Below are 25,038 nucleotides of genomic sequence, written 5' to 3'. Positions count from 1 at the left end.
CGCATCAGAAGAATTCTGCATGACCTCTGACCTCTCAAAGCAGTTCGAGGCTTCCCTTTTTAATTAGGCAGAAAGGGAAAATCTATTATTGCCTTCAAAATGGGCTGTGCTCTAAATGAGGGACTCTCCTGTATTTATAGTGAGGCCTTTTTGCCAAACACCAAACTGTCATATAAGGATTAAGGCTTTAGTCCTTTTGTCATTTAGTCGACTTTAACTAAACCATTAACATAATTACGGTAGTTATGACAACTACTAGTACCTATACTAATTCTATTACAGATGTGACTGCCATTACAATCACTACAATTACTACTACTTTTACCGCCGCCAATGGTAGTTAGACATGATTCATCCTTTAGCCAGTACTCCCGGACAGTCTGTCAGGTGGAGCGAGAAGCCACAGAGCAGCGCCTGGGGACTTTGAGGCAAGATCTTGGTCATGACTAGCCTTCTGAGTGTTTGTGGGGGAAATAGGTAGCCAAGCTATTGCAACCTAGTGCCTCTGCTCAATTTAATTTCTCTCCAGTGACTAGGTCAGGAATCGGAATACACTAGATGGAAGTGAATACACTAAACTCAAGCGCCTGTCTGGGTCCCTTTTGTGGTAGATTAACAAAGCGGTCAAGATGGATGTAGATGAAGCCATACATTCTGTGTTGGCAATGATTTCCGAGATCGAGGATTTAAAGCCGGAACAAAGAGAATGTTTGGTGAATTTTATCAAGGGGAAAGACGTTATTGCCCTTCGTCCTACATTTGGCGCATTACATACTTTCATGACCAAATAGCAGCAATTGGTTAAATAAAAAAAAGTACCCGCCTACCATCGAATTAACAAATTCTAATGCTGCGAGGTCAGATGGTTTCCACGAAGTAAAACCGGCTGATGAATCAGGCTAGGAAACAGGTGAGCCAAGGGAAAACCTAGACAAGGAGAACATGCAAACTCCACACACAGTGCCTCAACATGGTCCTGAAATACTGAATACAAATATACTCGAATACTCGCACTCCCTTTCCACCGAATTCACTGATTTTCCTGGAACCAGATGACAGTTTCATTTTATCACGATTCATCTACACTTTATCTATCTACACTGTATTTTTCTGTTGTCTTACACACACACACACACACACACACCCCACACACACACTTCACTACTTCACTGTGATTGGTTAAAGCTGTCACTCAACCCTGGAGGCTAACTGATAAGAGAAGTGTGTCAGGAAAAAGTGTGTGTTCACAGACAGCTGCATTAAACAGAGAAACAGTGAATCATTTTATGACAACATCACCAAAAAACAAAAAGGCAGGTTTTACTTTTGCAACTCAAAATACCCTACGAATCGATTGACTTGCATCCCACTTCTCAACAGGCTTTTTTGTTATCCATATTTGTAATCATTACAATAATATTAGCCTATACAATAACATGCCCTTGTATTTGTGTGCAACATCTGTACTCTGTTGTCCATTTGTAATCTCTTCATCTGCTCTAATGGTGGGCCCGGGGCTCCGAGCCACAGCTGATGTCAACATATTGTACCACACTGAAGCATAGTATTTATTTCTAATCCATAAAGCAAAACCCACCAAGCAAGTGTGATCCTTTGATGAGGATCACGGACTTACTTGCACTAGAAAACTCCTTTACTGACTGTCATGTAATAGCCAGTCTCTTCCCCAACACCTCCTATTGCTTCTTAGGCATATCAGTAGTTAGTAGTTAGTATAACGCCCAGTGATGAATAAAAGAGCTTTTCTGTAATGTTTTATTTATTTGAACACAAGGGAAAGCTGCCCCTAGTTTAAGTCTCATCATCATCTTTTTGCTATAAAACACAGTCAATTTTTAATATGGCCGGGCCAAAATTCAACCGGGAAGCGTCTGTGGAATGATTAATTCAAACTGTCTTACTTTCATAGAGGAATATTTGTTTACTAATGAGCTCAAGTTCATGTAAGGATGACCCCAGTTCTAAAATAGGGGGGCACTTTTCGGTAAGTTGTTTTGCCTGAATGCTTCACTGTTTCTCTGGCGTTGTAATGTAGAATGCAAGAGAAGGCAGATGTGAGACCGCAGAGCTCCACAAATGCACTCGTTTTCTCACAAGCGTGTCTCCTGGCATCTGGGGCTTCTTACTAGGATAACATGTTACATAATTAGCACCAAATTAACACTCAATTAAGCGGGCCGTGTAGAGAGGGTGGGGACGGGCTGTCAGAGGATTTATAACTCGCATTGGGGCTGCTAACTCCACCTGCGTAAAGACAGATTACTGTTTAGATCCACGAGTGTTTTAATGGATTCGGTGCCATTTTGAGATATGGACTGAAGCGGGTAACTATAGAGCAGATTATTCTCTGTAGTGGAGGGTTGCAACCTGAACTAGAATTTTTACTTCAAGGAGCTTTACTATTGAGAACACTTGAGAAAACCTTGTATTCTTTCTTTCTTTTTTCCTCAATTCTCTACATATATATGGCTTTGTCTGTAGGCTTTCATTTTGATATAGTTTGTACGTCACACATGCACATCAAAAGTTCAAACTCACCTTCTCATTTAATGTTTTTTCTTCTGTGTTTACTGATTTTTACATTTGATATACATATAGAAGACATCAAATATAGGAAGTAAGATGTTTGGAATTATGTAGCAAAGGGAAAAAAAGTTAAATAACTACTGATTTTTTATTTTTTTTTTAATAACTAAATTCCCAAATTACCCACCATTTGCTTTGTCGAAAAATATTTTGTGGAATTATTTAACTATTTTCTCTTTATTAAATAATTCCACATATCTTGCTTCATAAATTTGATGTCTTCTGTATGAATCCAAAATGTAGAAAGTTGTAAACATATAGAAAAAACACAGAATGAGAGGGTGAGTCCAGAATTTGACTGGTAGTGTACATAAGGCTCTTGTATGTATAGGTTTTCATTTTTATGCAGTTTATACAAATCAGTCCCCATATGTTCCCTTCAAACGCTACTTTTGATAGATGGCACAGTAGGAACAACCATCTCGAGCTGCAGTTTTGGATTGCTTTGAAGTACTCAAGCCTGAACTTTTTTTCCATGGTCAAACTTGGCCAATTATTTCGCTTGCCTATAAACCTGCTGCAAAAACGTTCACTAGATCCCTAATATACAACTTTTCAGACTTCGTACAGTGGATGAGAAGAGTAAGACTATTTAAACTTATTGAGTTAATAGATTTTGGTTTTAGTTTTGTTTTCTGTGTGTAAATAAGTTGTGTTTGCAGTCTGGCTTCTCTGTTGTAGGAGCTGCATATTTTCACTGTGCGTCCCTTATGAAGAGACACAATTAACATCCAATCATGGAGCACCAGTCCCAGCCGTACTGATTATTCCTTTATTATGCAGGCACGAGATAAGACTCAAACACAGCAGCTTAAGAGAGCCATGGTTTGTTTTTTCTAAAGTTGAGCACAAAATCTGCGCAGATAGTACAGCCTGTTCTCTTCCAAAGTCATTATTTCAACAACTTGATCCAATCCCATATTATACTGATTTGGTTTAAGTGATGCCTAATTTGATAGACCGTAGTGTTAAATATCTGCAGGAATGCTATCCACGTTGGCACTAAATCATTATGTTTTATCCTCTGGGTAAAAGTTTACAGTAACAATTAGCATTTTAATCTCAACCAAGTAATTATGTTTTGATTACGTAAATCAGCATCGCAAAAACTTTGTGTGGGAAAAATCAACCTAAATAAATTATGATGGTTGAGTATGTGTGGTTGTATGTTTGTATGTGGCCAATTGTTATTATTAAAAATCTGTTTTTGTAATCCTTTTTGGAGTACTTTCACTTGATAAATGCTTTCTTTGCATAGCACTTTATGTCCCTGTGAAGCTTTTAAACATCTTGCGGTTTCTTAGACTCTTTGACTGATCCTGATTCATATCTCAAGTCTGAGTCATTGCTTCTGTCTGCCTCTATAAAAATGTCTTACTTACACATGCTAGAAATAATGATAGCAAAATTTAGGAAAAGATCATTTGAGATAATTGTAATAGGCACTTGCAGAGAGTAGCATAGACAAAAAGATGGAAGATTTGAGTTGCCAGATACTGCCCTAGAAAAGGACCGGGGCGATTAGCTGCTATTGCGCTAATGAATAAGTTGTGATTTATTTATTGATTGATTTTATTACCTTGTCTTGCATAGTCCTGTTAATATAAAAACCTAACAAGACTTTTAGCCAAGTATGATTAATTATTTGTGGAACCATTCTGCACTGGAGCACTGCACTTTGTATGTTTCTATTGTCTGTGAAATATGAACCACGGGACCAGCCTTTCAAACTGTAAATTAAAATACAGCAACCTAACCGAATTTCTAGATTGTAGTAACTTAAAGGTGCACTATGTAACTTCTCTGTGGAGATGTCATTGCTCTGCGGGAAATGTTCTACATATTCCACAGTATGACATTAAACAGCTCTTCCTTACATTTATTAAATTACAGGTGGTTTTATAGCTCAAAAATATCTAGAAAAACAGGCATTCTGACTGAACAGGGTTGCCTCACCACAGATCTGACCTGTAACTTGGTCTGGTTTGGTCTCCATGAAGATAGAGAGGTTTAATACCATACTGTGGAACATTCCAGACAAAGCAATAACATCTCCATGAAGAAAAGCATTTGACGCACCAGAAAACTTACACTTAAACACTATATTGAAGCACTGACAAAACTTTTCAGAACAACTCCTTCCAAATGATTGTTGTTTCTGCTGTTGCCATCTTTCATGCTTACAGAGTCCAGCTGTGTACAGACACCTCCACACCTTGGATAGGGCGGAGTTCTTTATTTCATTATCAGCCGCTCGCATGCCAAAATTCATTATGCCAACCTTCTGTTCTAGTGCACCCAAGCATGCCAAGCTAACGTGCGGAACAAATTCCTACCTTTCGTCTGGTATAGCCCCCGCTTGCCCACCCGCTTGCTCTCCTCCTCCCCTCTCTCTCTCTCTTCTGCTAATAAGTATGTTTAGGACGTGATTCACCTGCATCAAAGGACTCCTGTGAAGTGGCCCGCTTTGTATCGCTGGGCCGTGATTAGTCATTACTGTCAAAGCCACAGTGTTTCCCTTCCCTTTCTCCAGCTTTGAAGCCAACAGGTGCTTGTAGCCCAAATGCAAATGTACTGCGCGGATATCATAGCTTTTCTACTACATAGTCAAGAATGTGGTAGTCAAGGGCGGCTGTTCACGGTACCATCGTCCATTCTGTTTCATCAGAGCTGGAAATGTGTTACATGTGACACAACTTTCACATGGGATTTCCACAGCTATTTTATTTGAGGATTAGGAAGCAGCTTTGGCACCAGACTGTCAACCAAATATAGGCCCTATACAATCTTAAAGTCTATCTGTTCTGTTGTCTCCTCCTTACATCTAATTTCCCGTTTCACTCACCAAACGCTTCCCACCTCCACAGCAAAACCACCAGGTTGCCATGGAAATTGATAGGACGGCACCATGGGTATACTGCTGCAGTGTGACAAGTTACTCCAACTGGAATAAAAAGAGGCTTTGTCCTGAAACAAAGAGGTGGCTTAGGAAGGCTTTGCGGCACTCAGGGACTTCCCTTATTTATGAGCGCACAATGAAAGCACAAGAAGAGAAGTGAGGGGCCAAACTCAGCTGCCACTCACCAGCAGTCCCAGTCTCCTTGTCACTACGTGTCCACTCAGCTATTGTCAACAATCTACAATTTTGTTAGCATTCTGCAGAGGAGCTTTGTGGCTGCTGGCAACAAGATGAACATTGGAAAAGCACACAGCAAGAAGCTGGACATGGCCCCCATTTAACCCTGACCACCTAAAGGGAGGTCAGACCACTCAGCCTTTTATTTTTATCAGCTCTAGTTGGAAGCACTGACCTTAAGCGCTTAGACTATGAATCAATGGCTCACAGATACATAGTTTTAAAAATTACAAAATGAACTCTTGCATTTGCTGCTCTTATCAGTACAGTTCAGTGTAATGAGCTCTTTGAAATGTCTTTGTAACCATTTCCAATCACTGGTTGCTCCAAAAATCACATTTAATTTCTGAATTAGCAAGTCTGAGGTAGGCCTGTCACGATAACAAATTTTGAATTGTGACATTTTGCTGAAGTAAATACGATAAACAATCATGTTGAAACTAATCTATGCTAGTACTGACACAATAGCCCAAGAGCAAATTTAAAACTATTAAAACTATTCTGAATCTACAATATTGTTAAAATAATGAGCTGCAATGAATAAATAACAGAATGAAACACTTTAGTATTTAGTTTGCAGGTGTTATTAATTCAACACTTTATGGCTTATATTTAATCATGTAGCAAAAAAAAAGTGGACACATGATAAATTCTGACTCCAAAAGTGATACGTTGATAGTTATTATTGTGACAGGCCTAGTCCTTGGAGTATGTGACTGCATTCCCTTTATCATTTTCACTGTCTGTCTTTAGTAAACAACAGATTATGATTTAGTTTTGTCGGTGTAATATTTCAAAATGTAAGAAAATGCATTGTCGTTACACAAACTGTCTCTTGTCAGTGGTGGTAAAATGTTTTTTACCCTGACACAGTCTCAGTGTGACCCTGCCAGTTCCCACAGTGTCATAATGAGGCACGAGGACTCAGCGGCGCTTAGGAAATACATTTGAAAGTGATGGATTGTGTCCAGATGGTCACTAGCACAGAATGGCCAGTAGGAGCTCTGTCAGCATGTCGGCAAAGATACACTGCTAACTACATAAACACACGATTCCACGCTGTTTGGCTAATAACAGCGACTTGTTAAGCATTCTACATTTGACGTGTGATTCACTCAAAATTTGCACATGGGAACATTTCGGCAGCTGTGGATTTGACCAGAAACTGTTACAATGGTGTTTCCTGACCAGCCAGTCCCTGCTACATTCTGTTCGAATCCAGAAGGGACTGGAACCAGATAATAGAAGGTGATCCAACCACATCTGGTAATTTGTAGCACGTGTTTCTCAAATGCGGAAAACATCTCCTCTCCATAATTCTTGCATCGTTCAGAACAAGCTATGTAACTTCTTTTAACTGAGAGAAGTTTGGTGCTTTGATTGTTGATTCTCTAAACATCAGTGCTGTTTCTCTGTCCTTTAAATACTTTTTTCCCCTATTTTACGTGTAAAACAACCGTATTTGTTTTTGACTCAAATGAAAAAAGTAGGACTGTCACAATAATTAGCAACTTATCGTTAATGAAAAATAATTTGATGAAACAATCATTTTTGGGGGTCAGTATTTATCATGGGGATTTTTTCTTTGCACTAGTGGGAACATTTTGGTTATTTTTCTTTTAATATGATAAGATCTGAACTGTAGATGAACTTCTTTGACTCTACAATATATCACACTTCAAAATTTGTTATAAAGACAGACCTAGGACCAAGCGTCTCTTTGATTGGTCAATCCACCTGTCATAGGCTCTATCTTTGGGAGACCAGATACAGCTCCAGATCCACTCATCTTTGTAAATTTTTGTCAAAGTGTGTGGTTCTGGCTGCTCAGGTAAACCATGGTGTTGTGTAAAAACAGAGCTTTGCCTCACGTGACCTGGCTCTTGTTGAGATTACAGGGTGGCAGTGATGGAGGCCCTCTTCTTCTGTGTAGGATCAGCGCAGGCTAATGGACGCTCATCAATTCTTGCTGTCCGGGGAAGTGGGTGTCACGACTCCTGTAACTACTTCTGACAAGAGTGATGAAGCACTTGTTCAAGTTGTAAGATTGCAAGTTTGAAACCTTTCGATATGACTTTGAGTGGTGGCGCACGAAGAGGAGCTGGAGAAAAGACAGTTGAGTGAAAGAGCGTCTCGGAGTAAGCGACAGGAGGAGGGGTGATGGAAGCTAATGATCGCCATCTGTCTTCGGCTGGGAGAGCATCTTTGGGCTTATTGGAATAAAACAAAAACAGGGATTTGCTGAGCTGGACCTGGCGCGGTGGGCAACATGGCTTGGGTGAATGGTTGGATGGTTTTGGGGCAGGGAGACAGTTGAGAGAGGGCCTTGTCTGTCTCACACTAATGATTGCTGCTGCTCAGTGAGAGGTCTGAGTTTGTTCAGAGTATACTTACGGCGTGCCAGAGTCCACATGGGGAAATATGTCAGCGTGTTTGTCCATGTGCTTAGCAGCTCACATGAGAGATCCCTTGGAAGAATTGCCAGACTGATTGTGTCTTCAGCTGTTCGGATTGAATAACAAACTCTTTTTACACCATCTTTAGATCAGGAGGAAATATGCTGAGAAGGAAAAATATATAAGGTTAGCCGCAAACCTGGTTCTTAAAGGTCTTGTATTACTGCTAAATTTACTCGTGTGAGCTTTAAGCCATGTTAGAATGTTGGTTCCTCATTAAAATCATATTGAGAGTAGTGTTTTATTTCATTTACACGTGTATGCGTAATCCTGCATTACTAGTCTTTTTGCATCTCCAAAGCTCAAAATGCTCTTTTCCACCTTGTGATGTCATGTAGTGGTAGTTTTCAAGTTAACAGTTACCTTTTAGAGATTTTCAGTTTCAGGACTGAAATCATCCAAATGATTCATCTGAAAGTGTATGGAGTTTAAAAGCACCTGTATTACATCACAAGGTGGAACAAAGTGTTTTCTGTTTGGGAGAACTCGGCCTAAATATTCAGGGTTTGTGCTGGAAGACTACCTGAGAAGTTATATAGTGCACCTTTTACATCTGATATTTGCTGTATTTGTCTGTGTAAAACAGGAATAACAATAGGATTGACTAGTTCTGTCACAATAATTACTATATATACTGGTTATGGTTTATATGTTCTAAAGTTGAGTTTATTTATGCAGAAGATTTTAATTAAGAATCTGTTGCAGTGTGTTTGAAAAGTTCAGTTTCATCTGCGTAGTGGTTCATAGCTCCTTATCGCTGGTTAGGAACCTCCCGAGCTTCCTATGCTAAAGATCATGGTTGTTTGTGTTTTTTTATTAAGTACATCATTTTTGCGCTTGCACATTTGTAAGATTGTTTCAAGAAACTGGGATACTCCATTTGATCATGTATACAGGGGTATGAGTATCTCGGTTTCTCAGTGCGCATGTATACACAGTACCCCTAAATACTGCAATAACTGGGATATGGCTAATAACCGGGATACTGATGTCAATATATTAACTTTATGATTTAAAATGGTTTACTGCTATTATCCTGCTTAGTTATTATTGACATTAGAGACCAAGGAAACTTGAACTATTTTTCAGAAACTAAATTTTTTTTACTCATTAAATATCTGTATAAATGTATTTGGTGAGCTCAAACACTGAGAAATGCGAGTATTTATACATGAGGATATTACTAAAGCAACCAGAACATAAAATTAAACAAGTTGTTATTTTCAGCAAATCGATTCCTACATGGCTATTATAATGTGTTTTGTTATTTCATGGTGTATAAATTAACAGTTAAATTGCTCTAAGTGAGATGTAAAAATCATTCGCGTTGAGGAAATTGCCCCCGGTGACAATCAATTCTCGCGGGTTGAGGGACACTAACTTCCTATTGATTAACACAGTAGTCTAAAACTTTGCAAAGACAGCACCTTCGTATACCATAACACAATATTCACAAACATAAAAGAGGCCATTACCTAATAATAATAAAATGTATGTAGCAAAATAAATACTGAGAGAGACACAATGCGTTCTCCATCTAAAGTGGTGCTTCTCACAAGGGACGTGTTTTGGCTCATGAATTTTTAAGGCGGAATTGCTATCAATGGGAAAGTTAAAGGTCAACAAGTCAATAGTTTCCCCCACTGTGCAGCCGGCTGTTGGTAATAGAAACTGTGCGGCCATTTTAAACGCTGCCTTTGCATAGTTTCTCACCAGCGATGCAAAAATATATGATTCTTTATCCGTTTTGCCATCAGGTAAACAGAAGTAGAAGTCAGTGACCCTTGAAAAGACATCACCAGTATAAATGGAGTGCAGTGTATGGCTGTGATAAAGTGCCCAGGTATCCGCGGCTCATTCTTCACCTACTTTGTTATATATCTCTCTCTCTTCCTCCTATCTCTCCCCCCTCTCCCCATTCAACCAACACTACCTGCCCTCCTGTTCAATCTTTATTTCTTCCCTTTCATTTCCCGCCAAGGTCACGGATGCTGTCATGTTCACCAGCTGTTCCCCGCACTCCGGCATTTAAACTTTGACTTGAGGTCGTCAGCTGTGGTGTATATGTGTATTGGCCTATATGGTTACTGCTGCTTAGTTTTTAACAAAGCTGCAAAAATTACTCTTATCTTCTCTTGATTTCAATCAGCTAACTCCAGCCCCAAGGAATAGTAAAGGATATTAAAGGAGGGATCTTCTTTGGTGTATTAATTGTCAACACATTACATATTTACATCACCATTTATAGATTTATTTATGTTTAGAGTTACCTTTTATTGTTTTGAAAATGCTGTATTTTTCAAAAACGACTTTTAATGTGTTTAAATGTGCCCACCGTGCTTAGTCACATCCCCTTCAGACTGCTTTCACAACACAATTAGCATACATTTTGCTAATGAAGTTACTGCACATTGCATGAGGTTTGTGAAGTTGTAGTGTATTGTTTTGTATCATGCTTTTGTATATCTGTGGAAAATTGTCAAACAAGAGCATAGACAACTTGTGCGCTGTGTTTTGGACAGGAACGTGCTTCTAACCATGAGGAGGGTTCAAATAGGGCCCAGGAGAGATCACTAGATTAGATGCATGGATGGTGTATAAAACCTCTTGAGGCATGTTTTTAATGAGGGAAAAAGGTTATGGCAGAAAGCTCCAAAACATGAATTTAGCATAAAACCCCCACTTCAAAAATAAATGAATGTGTTGTTATAGTGTATTTATCTATTGTTTGATATAAGGTCAAGGTCTTTTCTGAATCACTCCTTTCAAGCTCTGGTTTGTACATGCTGGTCTTTGAGAACCATCGCTAAATGTTCTGATTTCATAGAAATTATCATTGAAGCACTAGACATCTGTCAAGATGAGTAGATGTACATGTTGAAAGGGGTTCTTCAAATATATAATCTTTATTTTGAAATGTGCCATGGGCAGAACAAACGGATACTGGTACAGAGATGAATACAGTCTGTCCAAGAGTCCAAGATTGACAAATTACAGTGATGCCTGAAAATGGAGAGCAAAGAAGTAAGACTTCATATTCATGTTCAGATTTCGTGTTTTTTAAAAAAATAAATAAATAAATATATCAAACCTGAAAATCCTCAAATGTTGAACTTTATATTTATTTCTTTGGGACTGGCTCCGCAAACTTGCCTTATTAGTGTAATGGCTACAACTCCTTTGAAATGACAACAGTCACGTCTTGAGGGTTAAAAATGGCATCTCTTTCTGGAGCTATTTCTCTTTTGTTTATTTATGGTGACAGAGAAGCCTACCTATATCCTCCATCTCTCATTTAAACTATAGGGATTTTAGAATGTCACATGAACATAAACAAGTCACACTTCAACCAGTCAGTTTCTCATTTATCTCCTCTCTGATGTAAAAAAAAAAAACAACAAACAATGTTCAGTTGGAGTAATATGATGTATTTGTATGTTATGAGACATTATATTATATAGAAGTCTCATTTTGTAACACATTAGTGAGTAGGTGTGGTGGTAGTGCTCAGGTTGCCGTGGAGACAGGTCAATGGGAGCCCTAGGAGCAGATGGCCGGTGTGGCGACCCTGCATGCTGCTATCTGCTTCTCCCAGCTCTGGATGTGTCACTCGAGGTAGTGTGTGTTGGCAGCGCACACCTGGGCAGCCCTGGGACTCCTGCACACTGTACCCGCCACAGACAGAGAGCCAGGACTGTGCTAATCCTGCCCACAGGTATCTCATCCACCTGCCACCACTTTTTAGCCTGCAGTTAGCATGTTAGCCTGCTCAGAGCACAGAGCAGAGGGACGGTGGGGCAGTGAGGGCTTCCCTTTGAATTACCTGTGGAGATGGACACTGATTCTATGGCTAATCCTCTGTCATTGCCAAGCGCCCCCCATGCTCCTGACAGTCCGATTGCTCAGTGACATGTCCCCTTTGTGAATCCCTTTTTTCTGCATAAGCTCCACACATTTGCAAGGAGCAGAATAGAAGGACATATGGAGGTGGACTCTTGAGTTTTGTTATCAAAGGCATACAGGTTACTTTCTTTGTCGGCATAGCTGCAAGGTGCAACGTGTCCGAAGGTTTGTGTTTGTGTGGCTCGAGAAGTTAAGCAAGGACCTGCATTATTGAGTGTGTGTTGTCTGAGAGCAGGGCCCTAATGGAAGAACACTGTAGTGTACACTGGGGCCACTGGGGAGCTTTAAAGTTCACTGTAATGTTATTCCACAAGATCCACACACATGTACACACAAACCGCAGACAGACAGCAGGTGCTGCAAGTGTGTTTGAAAGAAAGTGGAGTTGTAGATTTTGATTTTTATAATAGCAGGCATTAGAAATTAACTATAGAAGACTTTGAGGTTTTGAGCAAGATCATTTTTATGTTCTGGGTGCTTGAGTAAAGCTTCTGCAAAGCTTGTGCTATGCTATGATGTTCCCAGGCCACTGAAAGTTCATATCGAGATAAATGTTACTATCTGCAGCTGGGTCTCCAATTGTACATCTGATGATTAGGATGAATATGAAATGATCATAGATTATAGATGCCCCGGGATCCAGAATACACACTTTTGCAACACCATGCGAAGATGTGAGTTTGGTCACCAAAGAATTTCCGCAAACCTTCCTTCATACAGGGATGATTGGCAGGTTGATTAGCTAATAAGGGACACACATGGAAATAATAAAGTGGGCTGAAAAACATTGCGGATTTCTGCAGAATCACTGAGGAAAACTCCAACCCCAAAGTGTTATGTGACCAATGAGCTCCTTCATTTCACCTGCATCACTGAAAAATAATCAGCATGGGGACGTGGGGACCAGACCGACATCCCTCTGTATAAAGAAATAAAAGAGCTCTATCATTCTGGATTAAGGCAAAGAATATAGAGTAAGAAATGAGTAGAAACATAGTTGTATATAGAAGCAGCTACGGCACTAATTGGTTTTCATAGTTCACTAAAATCAAAGAAGTTTGACTAAGAGAAACCTCTTGTTCTCTCTTTGCGCAAGCACTTGTTTTGTTTTTTCCACTTCCTTGGGCTTCTGTTACCCTTTTTACCTCGTTCATTGTTCATCCATACTCATTGTATTGCTTCCACTTCAGATCCAACTCGGGTCCCAAATGCAGTCAGGAGCACCACCTGTTCTCTGGAATCTACACTAACAGCCTCACAGCCCTGTTTACTTCTGCTGTGCACACTTCCCCTGCTAGACTATCACTCATGCCTGACTGCACAGACAAGCACTGGTTTGGAAGACAGAGGCAAGCGCTAATTTAAACTCTTTGGTGTCTTGTTTTGGGTTCTTGTATCGCTTCTTGAATCTTGTATGTGGTCAAATACAGTGAGCCACATGTTTCGGAGATGCTTGAGATTTCAGTGCGTTGGAAACTGAAGAGGAGCAAGGAAAAATAGTGGGTACATACACATCATATTGGTTGTGGTAGTGGTATTGCTAGCTTTAGAAATGTTGTAGTAGTAATAGTAAAAACAACAGTAGTAGTAATAGTAAAAACAACAGTAGTAGAAATAGTAAAAAGTTCCTGTCTTATTTCTGTGCATACATTAAAGTCCTATAGTATGCAAAATTGAGCTTTTAGCCATGTGATAGTGTAATACTTGGAGTTGTTTGTAGTTTCATTCACACATATTTGGGTAATCTTTTATTATTAGTTTGTCTCCATCTCCATCTCAGAATGCTCTGGACCACCTTCTGATGTCATGAAGCGGTAGTTTTCAAATTAACACCTATCTATTACTTTTATGTTCAGTAGAGATTGGCAGTTCCAGAACTGAATTTATCCAAATGAGTCTAGAGAAGATGTATGGAGTTTAAAAATACAGTGGAGCACTTCCTGTATTACCACATGACATAACAAGGTGGAACAGAGTGTTTTCTGTTTGAGAGAAGAATTCAGCCTAAATATGCAGAGCTTGTGTGGGAAACATGTGTAAATGAAACAAAACAACTTCAGGTTTGTTTTTACTTGCAACTTTATAAAAAAGATCAGAAAATGGCAAAATATGGGCCCTTTCAAAATAACATATGGTTTCCTGCATTAATCGTAGCCTTAAATATTAACACTTAGGAAAGAAATTGGATTAATAGAATGCATTTACTCAAGCTTAGATTTTGAAGTACAACTATTGAACATACTTGTGCCAATATCTAACTTGTCATTATTCAGTGTGAGTCCAGCCATAGGCCTCTAGCTTTTCAAAAGGCACCCGCTCATACTTTAAGCTTTAACAAAGGGACAGGCAGCAGAAGATAAATGAAATAAGAAAGCAATAGCACTAAATGACACTGCACCTCCTGCTCTCATTACATCTGAATCTCAAGTCATTTCAACATTGAACCTGCCTAATGTCTGTAATAACACATCCACTGTTTCTCTTAATATTCCCAATTACATTTGCATACCTGTGCGCACGCATAATTACATTTCAGTCCTCTTCAGCGCCATGGAGAGCGCTCTATCTGTAAGGACACCTCTGACTGCCCACCTCCTTTCCTTCTTTTTCTGTACCTACTGAACAAAAGCCTTGTATAAAAATGCTTCTCATTCATTTCAAACACTCTCATGACTGCTTAATTGAGCCTCTTACCGCGAACACAATGTGAGTTATTCTATCAACCTGTGCAAAAAATATAATCCTTGTGGAGAGCTAGAGAAAACAAATTACGGCAGGTTTTAGCGAGGTTCCTTTTAAGTACATAATAATGCTGTACTGTGTAAAAAAAAAAGAGGCAGAGGCATTTCATTTTCGAAGCCTGGCTCCTAGAGACATTTTATCAAATTAATCATTAGTTTTATATAAAGCACTTGTTAAAAGTTAGTTGCTCAGTGAGAACACAGTCAAGGCTTTTTAGTCCAAGGTGACACCACCAAGATTATGAGCAGTTGTAATATGAAGCAATTGGCAACATAAAAAAAAATTACACAGGACATTTTAAAATGTAAACAAGCATTTGTTTGATTTTTAGAACTTCAACTTAAAGGAGTTATGTGGAGGTGGATTTCTGTAGTTTGTACATTTATTAGTGATAAGATCAAGATATCGGCAAACAGAAGTAAATATAATACCATATTTTTCATCATTTGTAACCTCTAAACCTTTTATCAGTTAGTATATCCTGGAGCTAAAAGATTCATATGAAGTCAAAGCACATTTCATTTGATTGGGAGTTTGAGGTTTCTGTGTGTTATCATTGAGCACACTTGAAAGAAAATTTTAATCAAATGCGGCTTTTAAAATTTTTAAATGTAAAGTATGTTTAACAGTATTTCAAAGTGCATATTCTCTGGAGGAGAGTGAATGGAGACGGTCTAGACCTCTCTCAGTCTGTAGCACAAATAAAACAGTTTTTCTATTAAAAGTGTCCCAAAATATCACTGTTGTTACCAAAATAACATTGACTTTATAACGTTCCCTCATATGTGTAATAAGTCACCACACTGGATGACATATTTAGGAACATGAATCTATTTTCAAAACGCTCAAATGTCCGGATATTTTAGCTTAGCCAGAGGCAGTTCTTGGAAAGCACAACAGACCAGCTCGGTAGGAAGTGTGCTATGATTCAGGTTGAATTGGAATCCTTTTATTAGCTTCCTCCAGATGACACCATACAAGTTCTCGCTCCTCTCCTCTCGTGTGGGGAACGGTGGGCAGAATTGAATCCTGTGTATAGTCAGAGGTGACTTTATAAAGGAACTATACAGTACAGTTATTGCACCATCAGGGGCGTAATGAAAGCAGCACAGGGTGACAACCGTACAGAAGAAGGTCACTGTTAATATATGGTGATCCGCCGCTGTCCGTCATAGCAGCCTGCCAAGCAAAGAGAGGAGAGGAGTCAGGCTTAAGTAACTGACTCCTACCCGGGGGCTTGACTCACCAGCCCACTGTTCTTTTCTTGGAAGGAGAAAGATCATGTAAGCTGCTAAACTAAGACCAGAGTTACCATGCAATCACTATGTGTAATATTAACCATGTGATATGTTTGAACTATAGATCAATGGATGGATACTTGTTCCCCTGTACTTCTGGTGTCTAGTAGCATAATACGTTCATGCACAAAGTAATTTGTTTCTAAATAACAGATATTAATTAAACATTGATTAAAGGACATTAGAAGTAGTAGCATGTCCAGCAAAACTCTGAGTTGGTGTACAGATGCAGAAGGTAGAATAAACTCTCTATGCCATATTGTACATTAGACAGAGTACTATTTTGTTTGCTATTAAGATACTAAATATTGGTTATAATACAGTGCAGCCCTACATAATCCAATAGGAACTCATACAAAAACATGCTCACAATCTGTTTGTTCCTAAATAACAGGTATTAATTAAAAAATTCTTAAGACTTACTACTAGCTGTAATAGCATGTCCAACAAAGCTGTTTCACAGATTTGTTGGACAGACACAAAAGGAATATATATATATATATATATATATATATATATATATATATATATATATATATATAAAATAACACCTTATTTGATATTCATCTATTGCCATTTTGCTACTCATTTTTAATTTATTACTTATTTATTACTGCTTTTTGTCATATTGTGATGTGTGAGCTACTGGGTCCAAATAATTTCCCATGTGACTCAATAAAGATGGTCTAAGTTTGTTATTAAGATTCTTAATGTTGGTTATACAAATAGCACTACCTTAGATAATTTTCCAGTATAAACTCATAATCCATAATGCTCAGCATTCATAGTCAGTTCTATTTTTTTATTTGATTTATTTATTTCTTCACCTTTGACAACAATACGATTCCCCACCTTTAAATATAACCACAATGTGAAAATGTAACAGGAGCAGCCCAGTGATCCAAGTATGTCAGCTCTATCCTTAATTCATTAATTTGCTGTTTCCCCTCAGTCACTCAGCCAGAATAATCCATCTGGAAAGTCCACTGAGCTTTTCTGCCACCAAGCAGAAACGTGCAGTGTGGTTGAATGGTCACAATGCCATACACACTGTCACTATCTCAGTTAATGTCTCTATATGTTATTGACTATTCAGGCAGAAACTTTGTGCACACTGTGTTATGTGTCAAAACATAGAAATCCTGCCATATGTGTGACTGCTTTTGATTTGTACTATACAATGTGAAGGGAGAAATACTTTTTGGAGATACACAGATACATACTTAATTAATTCAACCTGCTTCAAGTCCATTAATGATTTAAACTGAATGGTGGGTCTCAGAGCATACATTTTACAAAAGTAGATTCTAATGGATTTGCCTGTAACGGTACCTATTTTTAATTTGTAATCACATTTGGCTAAACAGGTATAATGGTTAAAGGGGCCACATTACGCTATTTTCTGATCTATTTTATAATGTTTCCTCATCAAAAACATACCTGAAGTTGTGCTTTGCTTATTTAGGTTCTTCTCTCAAACAGAAAACACTCTTGTGATAATAGGAAGTGCTTCACTATGTTTTTAAACTCCATACACTTTCACTAAAAGTTTGAGGTTTGGAGATGTAGACAGATTAATAATTCAGGATTACTCAAACATGTGTGACTGAAACAAAACTCCAGGCATGTTTTTGATTCACTTGCATTGTTGTAGTTGTAATTGTTGATCCAATCGATAGTCACTTATTAGGTTTATTTACCCCTGACCTATGTGTTTATTAGGTCTGTAGGTTGCTGATTTTACCATAGCATGATAGGGTCCTGTGTCAAGGTCGAGGTTTTTGTGCTGAATGAGAATTTCCTGGAAAGAATCGTAACAAATTGAAAAAGTGCATTGTTTTGTATTGAATCTACAGTATGTTGTAACTGTATTCAGCTCCTTATCTCCTCTCCGCTCTGCAACATCTGCTCCTCTCCTCTGCAACACGCCGCTCAATAGTTTGTTTGCCCAGTTCATAATTAGCTATAGGATCACCCATTGTGTAATTATGTATAGCAGTTTGATATGTAATTAAAATGGTATCAGTATGGAGTGTAATTTGTGCAGTCTGATTACCTATTAACAGTGCAAACAGTCGTGGGTAAAAGCCCGTGACCGCCCCTCTCCTCTCTGACACCAGGCTTGATTGTGACACGGGCCAAATTGGAACAACACAAGAATTTACTTTATACTCACTATGTGTAGTGGTGAAATGTAACAAAGTAAAAATAGTAAAGTACTGTGCTTAAAGGTGTAACTTTTCTGGAGGAGGGTTCCCTGGTATGACATTAAACATATCCATCTAACATTTATTCATTACAGGTGTTTCTATTGCTCAGAAATAGCATGATTCCTTCTGTGAATAGGGGCGATTCTCCACAGATCTGAATTGTAACGAAGAGCTGTGACCTGCTGGTCTCCCTTGTGATAAATAGGTTTAATGTGGACTATTCAAGCCAAACCATTTCCATGGAGACAAGCAGGTGGCGGATCCTCCACCTTAAAGTCAAGATTTTGAGGTATCTGTACTTATACTATACTATACTTTTTACTTTTACTTCAATACATTTAAGAGCAGATATCTGTACTTTTTACTCCACTACATTTTTTAAGAGGACTGAAAAGTAAAAGTATTTTAATTATTGTGTGAGACCTGCTGAAAAGCCTGAGGGATTTATTTTTAACACATTCATAGTCTGAGCAAATAAAAATCTACAAATAAAAACAGCTTGAAAAAAAAAATTAATTCAGTTGTTTTGTTTGAACAAAATTCTTAATCAAAATTAGTACACTTTAAGCTTTATTAGATCACAGACACCTTACTTTACAACTTTTTACTCATTGAGTACTTTTACCTCCTTAAGTACATCTTTAAACAACTCATTTTGCAACATTACTTAAGTCATATGATTTTTAATGGCAATTTCAGGAATAATTTCAGTAACATTCTTTATCTCTGTTCCCTACTCTAATTATCAGAAAGCGAGTTTATTCATTCAGTATGAGTGGCTGAGCCTAGTGGTGCAGTAAATTGGGCTTGTGGGTGCCATTGTCGCACCATTTTAAGAATGTTATTGTGATTATCATAACATTGGCCTAATGGCAGTGGCATACCCAAGATATAACAATAATAATTAGACAGCTGAAATGTTGTTGTTTTTTTTTTTATTTGTTAAATTTTATTTAAATGTGCACTGTGTAACCTTTCAGGTTGGGGGTCTGCTACTATTGAGATGCTATTGTTTGCCTGTAATATTCCACAATATGGTATTAAACTTAACATAAGATGCATTTATTTAATTATGGGTGTGTTATTGCTCAAAAATACCTTTAAAAGCATGCATTCTAACTGTGAGTGGGGTCACCTTTTCATAGATCTCACCTGTAAATAGGCCTGGTGGCATCTCCTGTTTGTTTTTATGGAGACTGAAAAGTAGTAACTGGTAGGGACCCTACCAGAGAAGTTACACAGTGCACCTTTAAAGATCATTTGTCCTTCAGTTGTTGTTGTTTATAACTTGGTTTCCCTCAGTTTGCTTTAATAAACTCCAGCATTTGTGAACCAAAGTGAGTGATCAGCAGGAATAATCTTGTTGGGTGTGTTTGCCAATCACAACAAAACACACATTCAACAACTCAATCAATTCCTTTATTCCTGGTTTGTCCTTATTTTGAACCTTTCCTGATTGGACCACACAGAGACAGTGCACTGCTTGTTCCTTCCAGATACAGACAGTAAAAGAGCAGGGCTTACAAACTGCTTGTTAGAGGGTCCTTTATAATCGGTTTAAAAAGAAGGGCTGCTGAGGACACTCTAAGGAAATGTGTTAATAAAAGCACTGCACTACAAACTGACCCAAATAAGCAGCATTTGCAAATTCCCTTTAAAAATAATTAGTCGTGTCCAAACGCTCGGGCTTTGTCATAGTCAATAAAAGTCCTTTTCATTGCTGCTTTGGGAGTAGACAAATTAAACTGCTTAAACTCAAATGTGCTGTTCAGCTTAGCACATGTATCTAAAGGTCAAATACAACTGTAAATACACGCATTTTGATAGAGTACATGTGATAAAGACAATCCAAGGTCTATGATAATGTCAGTGGTGTAATATTGGAGATAACAAGCTTAAAAGTGGCCCAATTTTCTCTCATGATGTAACGGCACGGCAAGAAGAGACTGTGCCTTAGGCTTGAATGGATCACTGAATGTGCTAAAATGTGAAGAAGTGTTGGAATTAGTGAAGGGAAATATGCATGCAGCTTTATTATTCTGCCAGTATTCTGCAGGTGACACAAAAGGGCTTACTGACTATAGAATCGTCTGGGAACATGTGTGTATGTTTTTAGATCTGAAAAGACTTGTAAATTAGCTACTTAATTTATTTTTACTAGTTGGTCCATGATATGAGCAGTAGGTTTAATCTGGTATAGTTGAATTTCATTTTGGCCTATAAGCAAAGATCGTTTTAATGTTTTTCAATTATTTATAATTTTTTTTAGCAGTAGGAAAGTCCTGTTCTTGAAATAGTCCAATGTAGTCACGGTATTGTGTTCTTCAATTACAAAAATTTCAAACTTGTTTTCAGTACTAAGGAAAAGGCATTTACCCAGTACTTGCATTTCCTATATTACGCAAAATTGATTCTTGTGAACTTTAAGCCGTGTTATAATGCTGTTACCTCCTCAAAAACATACCTGGAGTTGTGTTTTGTTTCATTCCCACATGTTTGAGTAACCCTTTATTATTAGTCTGACTACATTCCATCTAAATATGCGGGATTTTGAGTGAAACATTTATATTTTAGTTATAATAATGATGAGAATTTTGATACCATAATCATAACTAGAAAAGCACTCAGAGAGCACAGACCTCCACCAAGGACTACCCCCATTTTTTATATAAATTGCGATAAAATCAGTCTTCTGGATCAGATCTGGATCAGCCTTTGGAATATGAAAGAGGATCCCATTGTCCATCCCTGAGTCAAATTTCATGGGGTTTGGTCAATAATTAACCGAGATATTGAGAAACAAATTTTTTTGCCCCATTTACCACAATGTTAACTAAAGTTTCAAAGTGATCCAGAATCCAGGATTTCTTCCGGATCACCCCCAAAATGAAATCAGTTCTTCCTTTTCACATTTCCCACAAATCCTGAAAATTTCATCAAAATCGGTCCATAACTTTTTGAGTTATGTTGCTAACAGACAAACAAACAAACAAACAAACAAACAGACAAACGCGGACAAAAACATAACCTCCTTGGCGGAGGTAATAACATTCTTTTTGAAACAATGTGATGTAGTTACTTTAATATCACCATGTGGTTTTACAATAATTATGATGTAGATTTTTTATTCAGGATTTTTTTTCTGGCCAATGTAAGTTTAGTTCTTGTGGAGTCATATATTTACAAGATGATAAAAGTTTGAGAACCACTGCATTATTGCATTCCTCAGCCTATACCATTTTCTCCTATGAGGCAAAACCCTATATGAGTGAATGCATTAAAATTATATCACCAACTCGCTTCATGCATATTTAGAACTTTGTTTTTCTCTGCTGGATTCTGACCTTTAAGCCAAACAAGTTGTGATTCTATGTTAAAGGTAAATATTTGTGTTTTTAGAGCAAAAAGCAAGACATTTTTGTTGCAGTTATTAGTATGAATTCAACTATTTATGTGAAGTAGCTGGCATAGAATCTACATTATTTTTTCACATCTCAGGACGCCCCACCCTTAGGACCACAGACCATTTGAACACACAAAAGCTTTTAACAACAATGAGCTAGAGCATTGTTGTACAGGTCTCACAAGAGGGGCCTCAGGCATGTTAGACACTGTATAGATGATTAGCAGCATTAGTGAATCAGCTCCTCATCGCTCACACACAAGATCTATAAAGCCTGTTCAGATATGCACCTTACACTCATGAAAATTGAATTGTGGCTTGTTCCTGGCAAAGCGATGGTTAATTTATGATCAGAAGTGGGTCGAATAAATGGAATCCAATGTCCACAGACAGCGCTGCACTGTGTGTGTGTGGAAGAGTGGAAGGAACAGTGGATGATATACGGTCCAGACATTCTCAAAAGTTCCACTGTTAATCAACTCATTGGTCTGGGTAAAAAGACACTAAGGTCTGTCACGATAATCACTATATTAACTTATGGCTTAATATATGAAAGTTGGAAGATATATAAGATATATTTAGGGGTTCAATATTTATCGTGAGTTATTTTTATTTGCAGTATTGGGGATTTTTTGTCATGTCAATGTAATTATGTAAGATTTGGGTTGATCAGTTCATTCTGCCATTTATTTGTTGCCTTTCATGGCTTTTTAATGATACAGGCTTTAAAAAATTGTAGTAGTAGTAGCAGCAGCAGTAGTAGTAATAATAGTAGGAATAGTAATTTATCACAATATTTCTCTGTAGCAATATATCATGTTTCAAAATTCGTTATGGTGACAGGCCTACTGGCACTATGCACCACAGTTATATAGGCAATATGGCTCTTTCTCAATAGACCCGCGGTAGTATGCATCAGATTTGGATCACTTACGACCATCACAGACTTTAAAATGGAACATTACGGAGGTGTAGGAAAAAGTTAAAGGAACACTCGCTGCGAAAGAAACGAATCAAAGTCCAATACAAAGTTGTCATAGTAACATTGTTCAAATAAATGTCATCCTCACTGCATTGTGTCTCCTCTCTCTCTTGCAGCCCCTCTGACCGACAAGCCGCCCAAAATCCTGTTCCCGCCTGAAAACAAGATTAGCACCATGGAGCTCCAGCTAGGTAAGAGCTTCAGCGGATTTCCTCCAGCGCCACTCTGTTGAGTTTGTGTCATTTCCAAACGACAGGAAACTGATGACTTTACAAACCTGCTCCAACTCACCTCTGGCTGTTTCTAGATAGATTGATGATGACACTTTTATTAGCTTGAGGAATGGCAAAAAGTATATAATTGTAAGTATGTTTCCTAGCGCTATGCTAATGGTGAGTGCTAATATCCCTGGGCTGTTTTGTCAACAATAACGGTCCCATATGGCGCCACATGGAGTAGCAGTGGCCGTTGTTTGTCTTGTTTGACGTGGGGTCACCATGGGCCCGCAATGTGTCCCGGCCGGGGTTTTTTCTCCCACTGACAGCATATTGCCGCTTGATTTCTGGGCACACTCGCCTGTCCACATGGCGCCCGCCGCTTTGTGAATGGCTAATGCGCCTGTCGTGGTTGAGGCCGATCGGAGGCGACCACTTGGAGCTGCAGGAATGAGAGAGTGGACGGAGGAGAGGCAGCTGGGAGGGGGAACAAAAGCCTTAATGACGAACATCGGGGTTAGCTTTTGTCTTTTGTCCGGGGCTGTTTAAATCCAGGTACTTGACTCCTGGCTGGATGAGCAGGAGTGAGAAATTACTACTGTGTGTAAACTGACAAGCACACCTGAACCATTTGGCATGCATTGTAATTGACTTTTATTGAAATCTGTTTTGCAAATAAGGCTTACAGTATTGTCAAACTAAATGTTACACGTTGGTTTGGATTTGCATGCATGTTACAGTGTTTATATTTTGGTTTGTCTGGAATTTATCACAGTATGATATTAAATCTTTCTATCTTCATAGAGACCAAACCAGACCAAGTTACAGGTCAGATCTGTGGCGAGGCAACCCTGCTCACAGTCAGAATGCCAGTTTTTTTTTTTTTTTAATAGCACCAACTGTAATTGAATAAATGTAAGGCAGAGTTGTTTAATATCATACTGTGGAATAGAGGTCTGCGCGAGACAGAATTTTCATTCCCACTCCAGAGATATTTTGTCCCGCTCCCTTCTGCAAATCATGCAAGATGGGGACGGACACTTTCTTAAGCTCTGTCAAACACGGACAAGCAGAAAGGAATTGTCTAAAATGTGCGCGAGATTAGTAGCCAGGTTGGCACCACCTAGTTCCTCTGCTCAATTTCATTTTTCTCCAGCAACTAGGTCAGGAATCACACTAGACTAGATGGTTTGCAAGAACTCCGGAAATTGTAGACTACGCATAGGCCAATCAGCAGAGAGCTGTGAAACCGGCAATTATTTAAACACCACTGAGCGTTCTGGCGCATTATATACATCACAACCAAGTAGGAACTATTGGTTAAATAAAAAAAGTACCTGCCTACTGTCAAGCAAACGAATTCTAAAGCTGTGAGGTCGGACGGTTTCCACTAAGTGAAACCGGCTGATGAATCAGGCTACGAGATTAGACCATGTCCTCAAGTTTAGGCTGCTTAAATTTTTTTATTAATGCCAAATAAAATATTCAGCACATGATAGGCATACCATACATTCATCATTTGTATATTTTACTTTACACTCATATTTAGTTTGCAGGGCTGCAGTTTATCATTCCACCCGTCCTCTCCCGCATTGTGCAGTCCCGCTCCTGCCCGCGCCTGCAAGGAGCTTTCAAAATGTGTCCTGCGCCGCAATGTTTTCCATCGGGTCCCACAGGAGGCCCGCAGGAGTGCAGGGTCCTACTGTGGAACATTCCAGGCAAAGCAGTGACATATTCATAGAAACAAGCAGGTGACGGACCCCCAACCAAACCGTTGCATAGTGCATCTTTAATATTTTCTTGTATACATTTGAAGCTTACTCTCAAAAATATTTTCATCTTTGCCCATGTTAGCACTTAAAAGAAGCATTTTTTTATATTTTGAAAGTGTAAAGTCAAAAGTATTTCTGACAAATATTTCTTCAGCCCTGACATATTGGTTATAGTTGACATCAGATCATTTGAGCATATTTCCCATTAAAAAGACTCTGCTGGAGTCTCTCATCAGACCGCAGTTATTACACCCTGAAAGCAGAGCAGAGAAAAGGTCTGGGAGTCTAGTTTTTTCTTTTACGCCACTTGAACT

General features: G+C 38.5%; 1 protein-coding gene across 1 annotated transcript in view; it reads left to right on the top strand.

Moving 5' to 3' along the window:
• il1rapl1a (interleukin 1 receptor accessory protein-like 1a) overlaps positions 1-25,038 on the top strand; it is a 146,080-nt gene that overhangs the window by 69,810 nt on the left and 51,232 nt on the right. Inside the window, exon 5 of the mRNA XM_055149585.1 lies at positions 22,854-22,928. Coding sequence (XP_055005560.1) covers positions 22,854-22,928 — 75 coding nt within the window. The remainder of the gene's footprint in view (positions 1-22,853; positions 22,929-25,038) is intronic.

This window comes from Boleophthalmus pectinirostris, unplaced genomic scaffold (genome assembly GCF_026225935.1).
Source record: "Boleophthalmus pectinirostris isolate CB_2022bp ecotype Guang Dong unplaced genomic scaffold, ASM2622593v1 HiC_scaffold_1, whole genome shotgun sequence".
Classification (NCBI taxonomy): Eukaryota; Metazoa; Chordata; class Actinopteri; order Gobiiformes; family Gobiidae; genus Boleophthalmus; species Boleophthalmus pectinirostris.
Note: the sequence above shows the minus strand (reverse complement) of the source record. Positions and strands in the feature narration are given on the sequence as shown.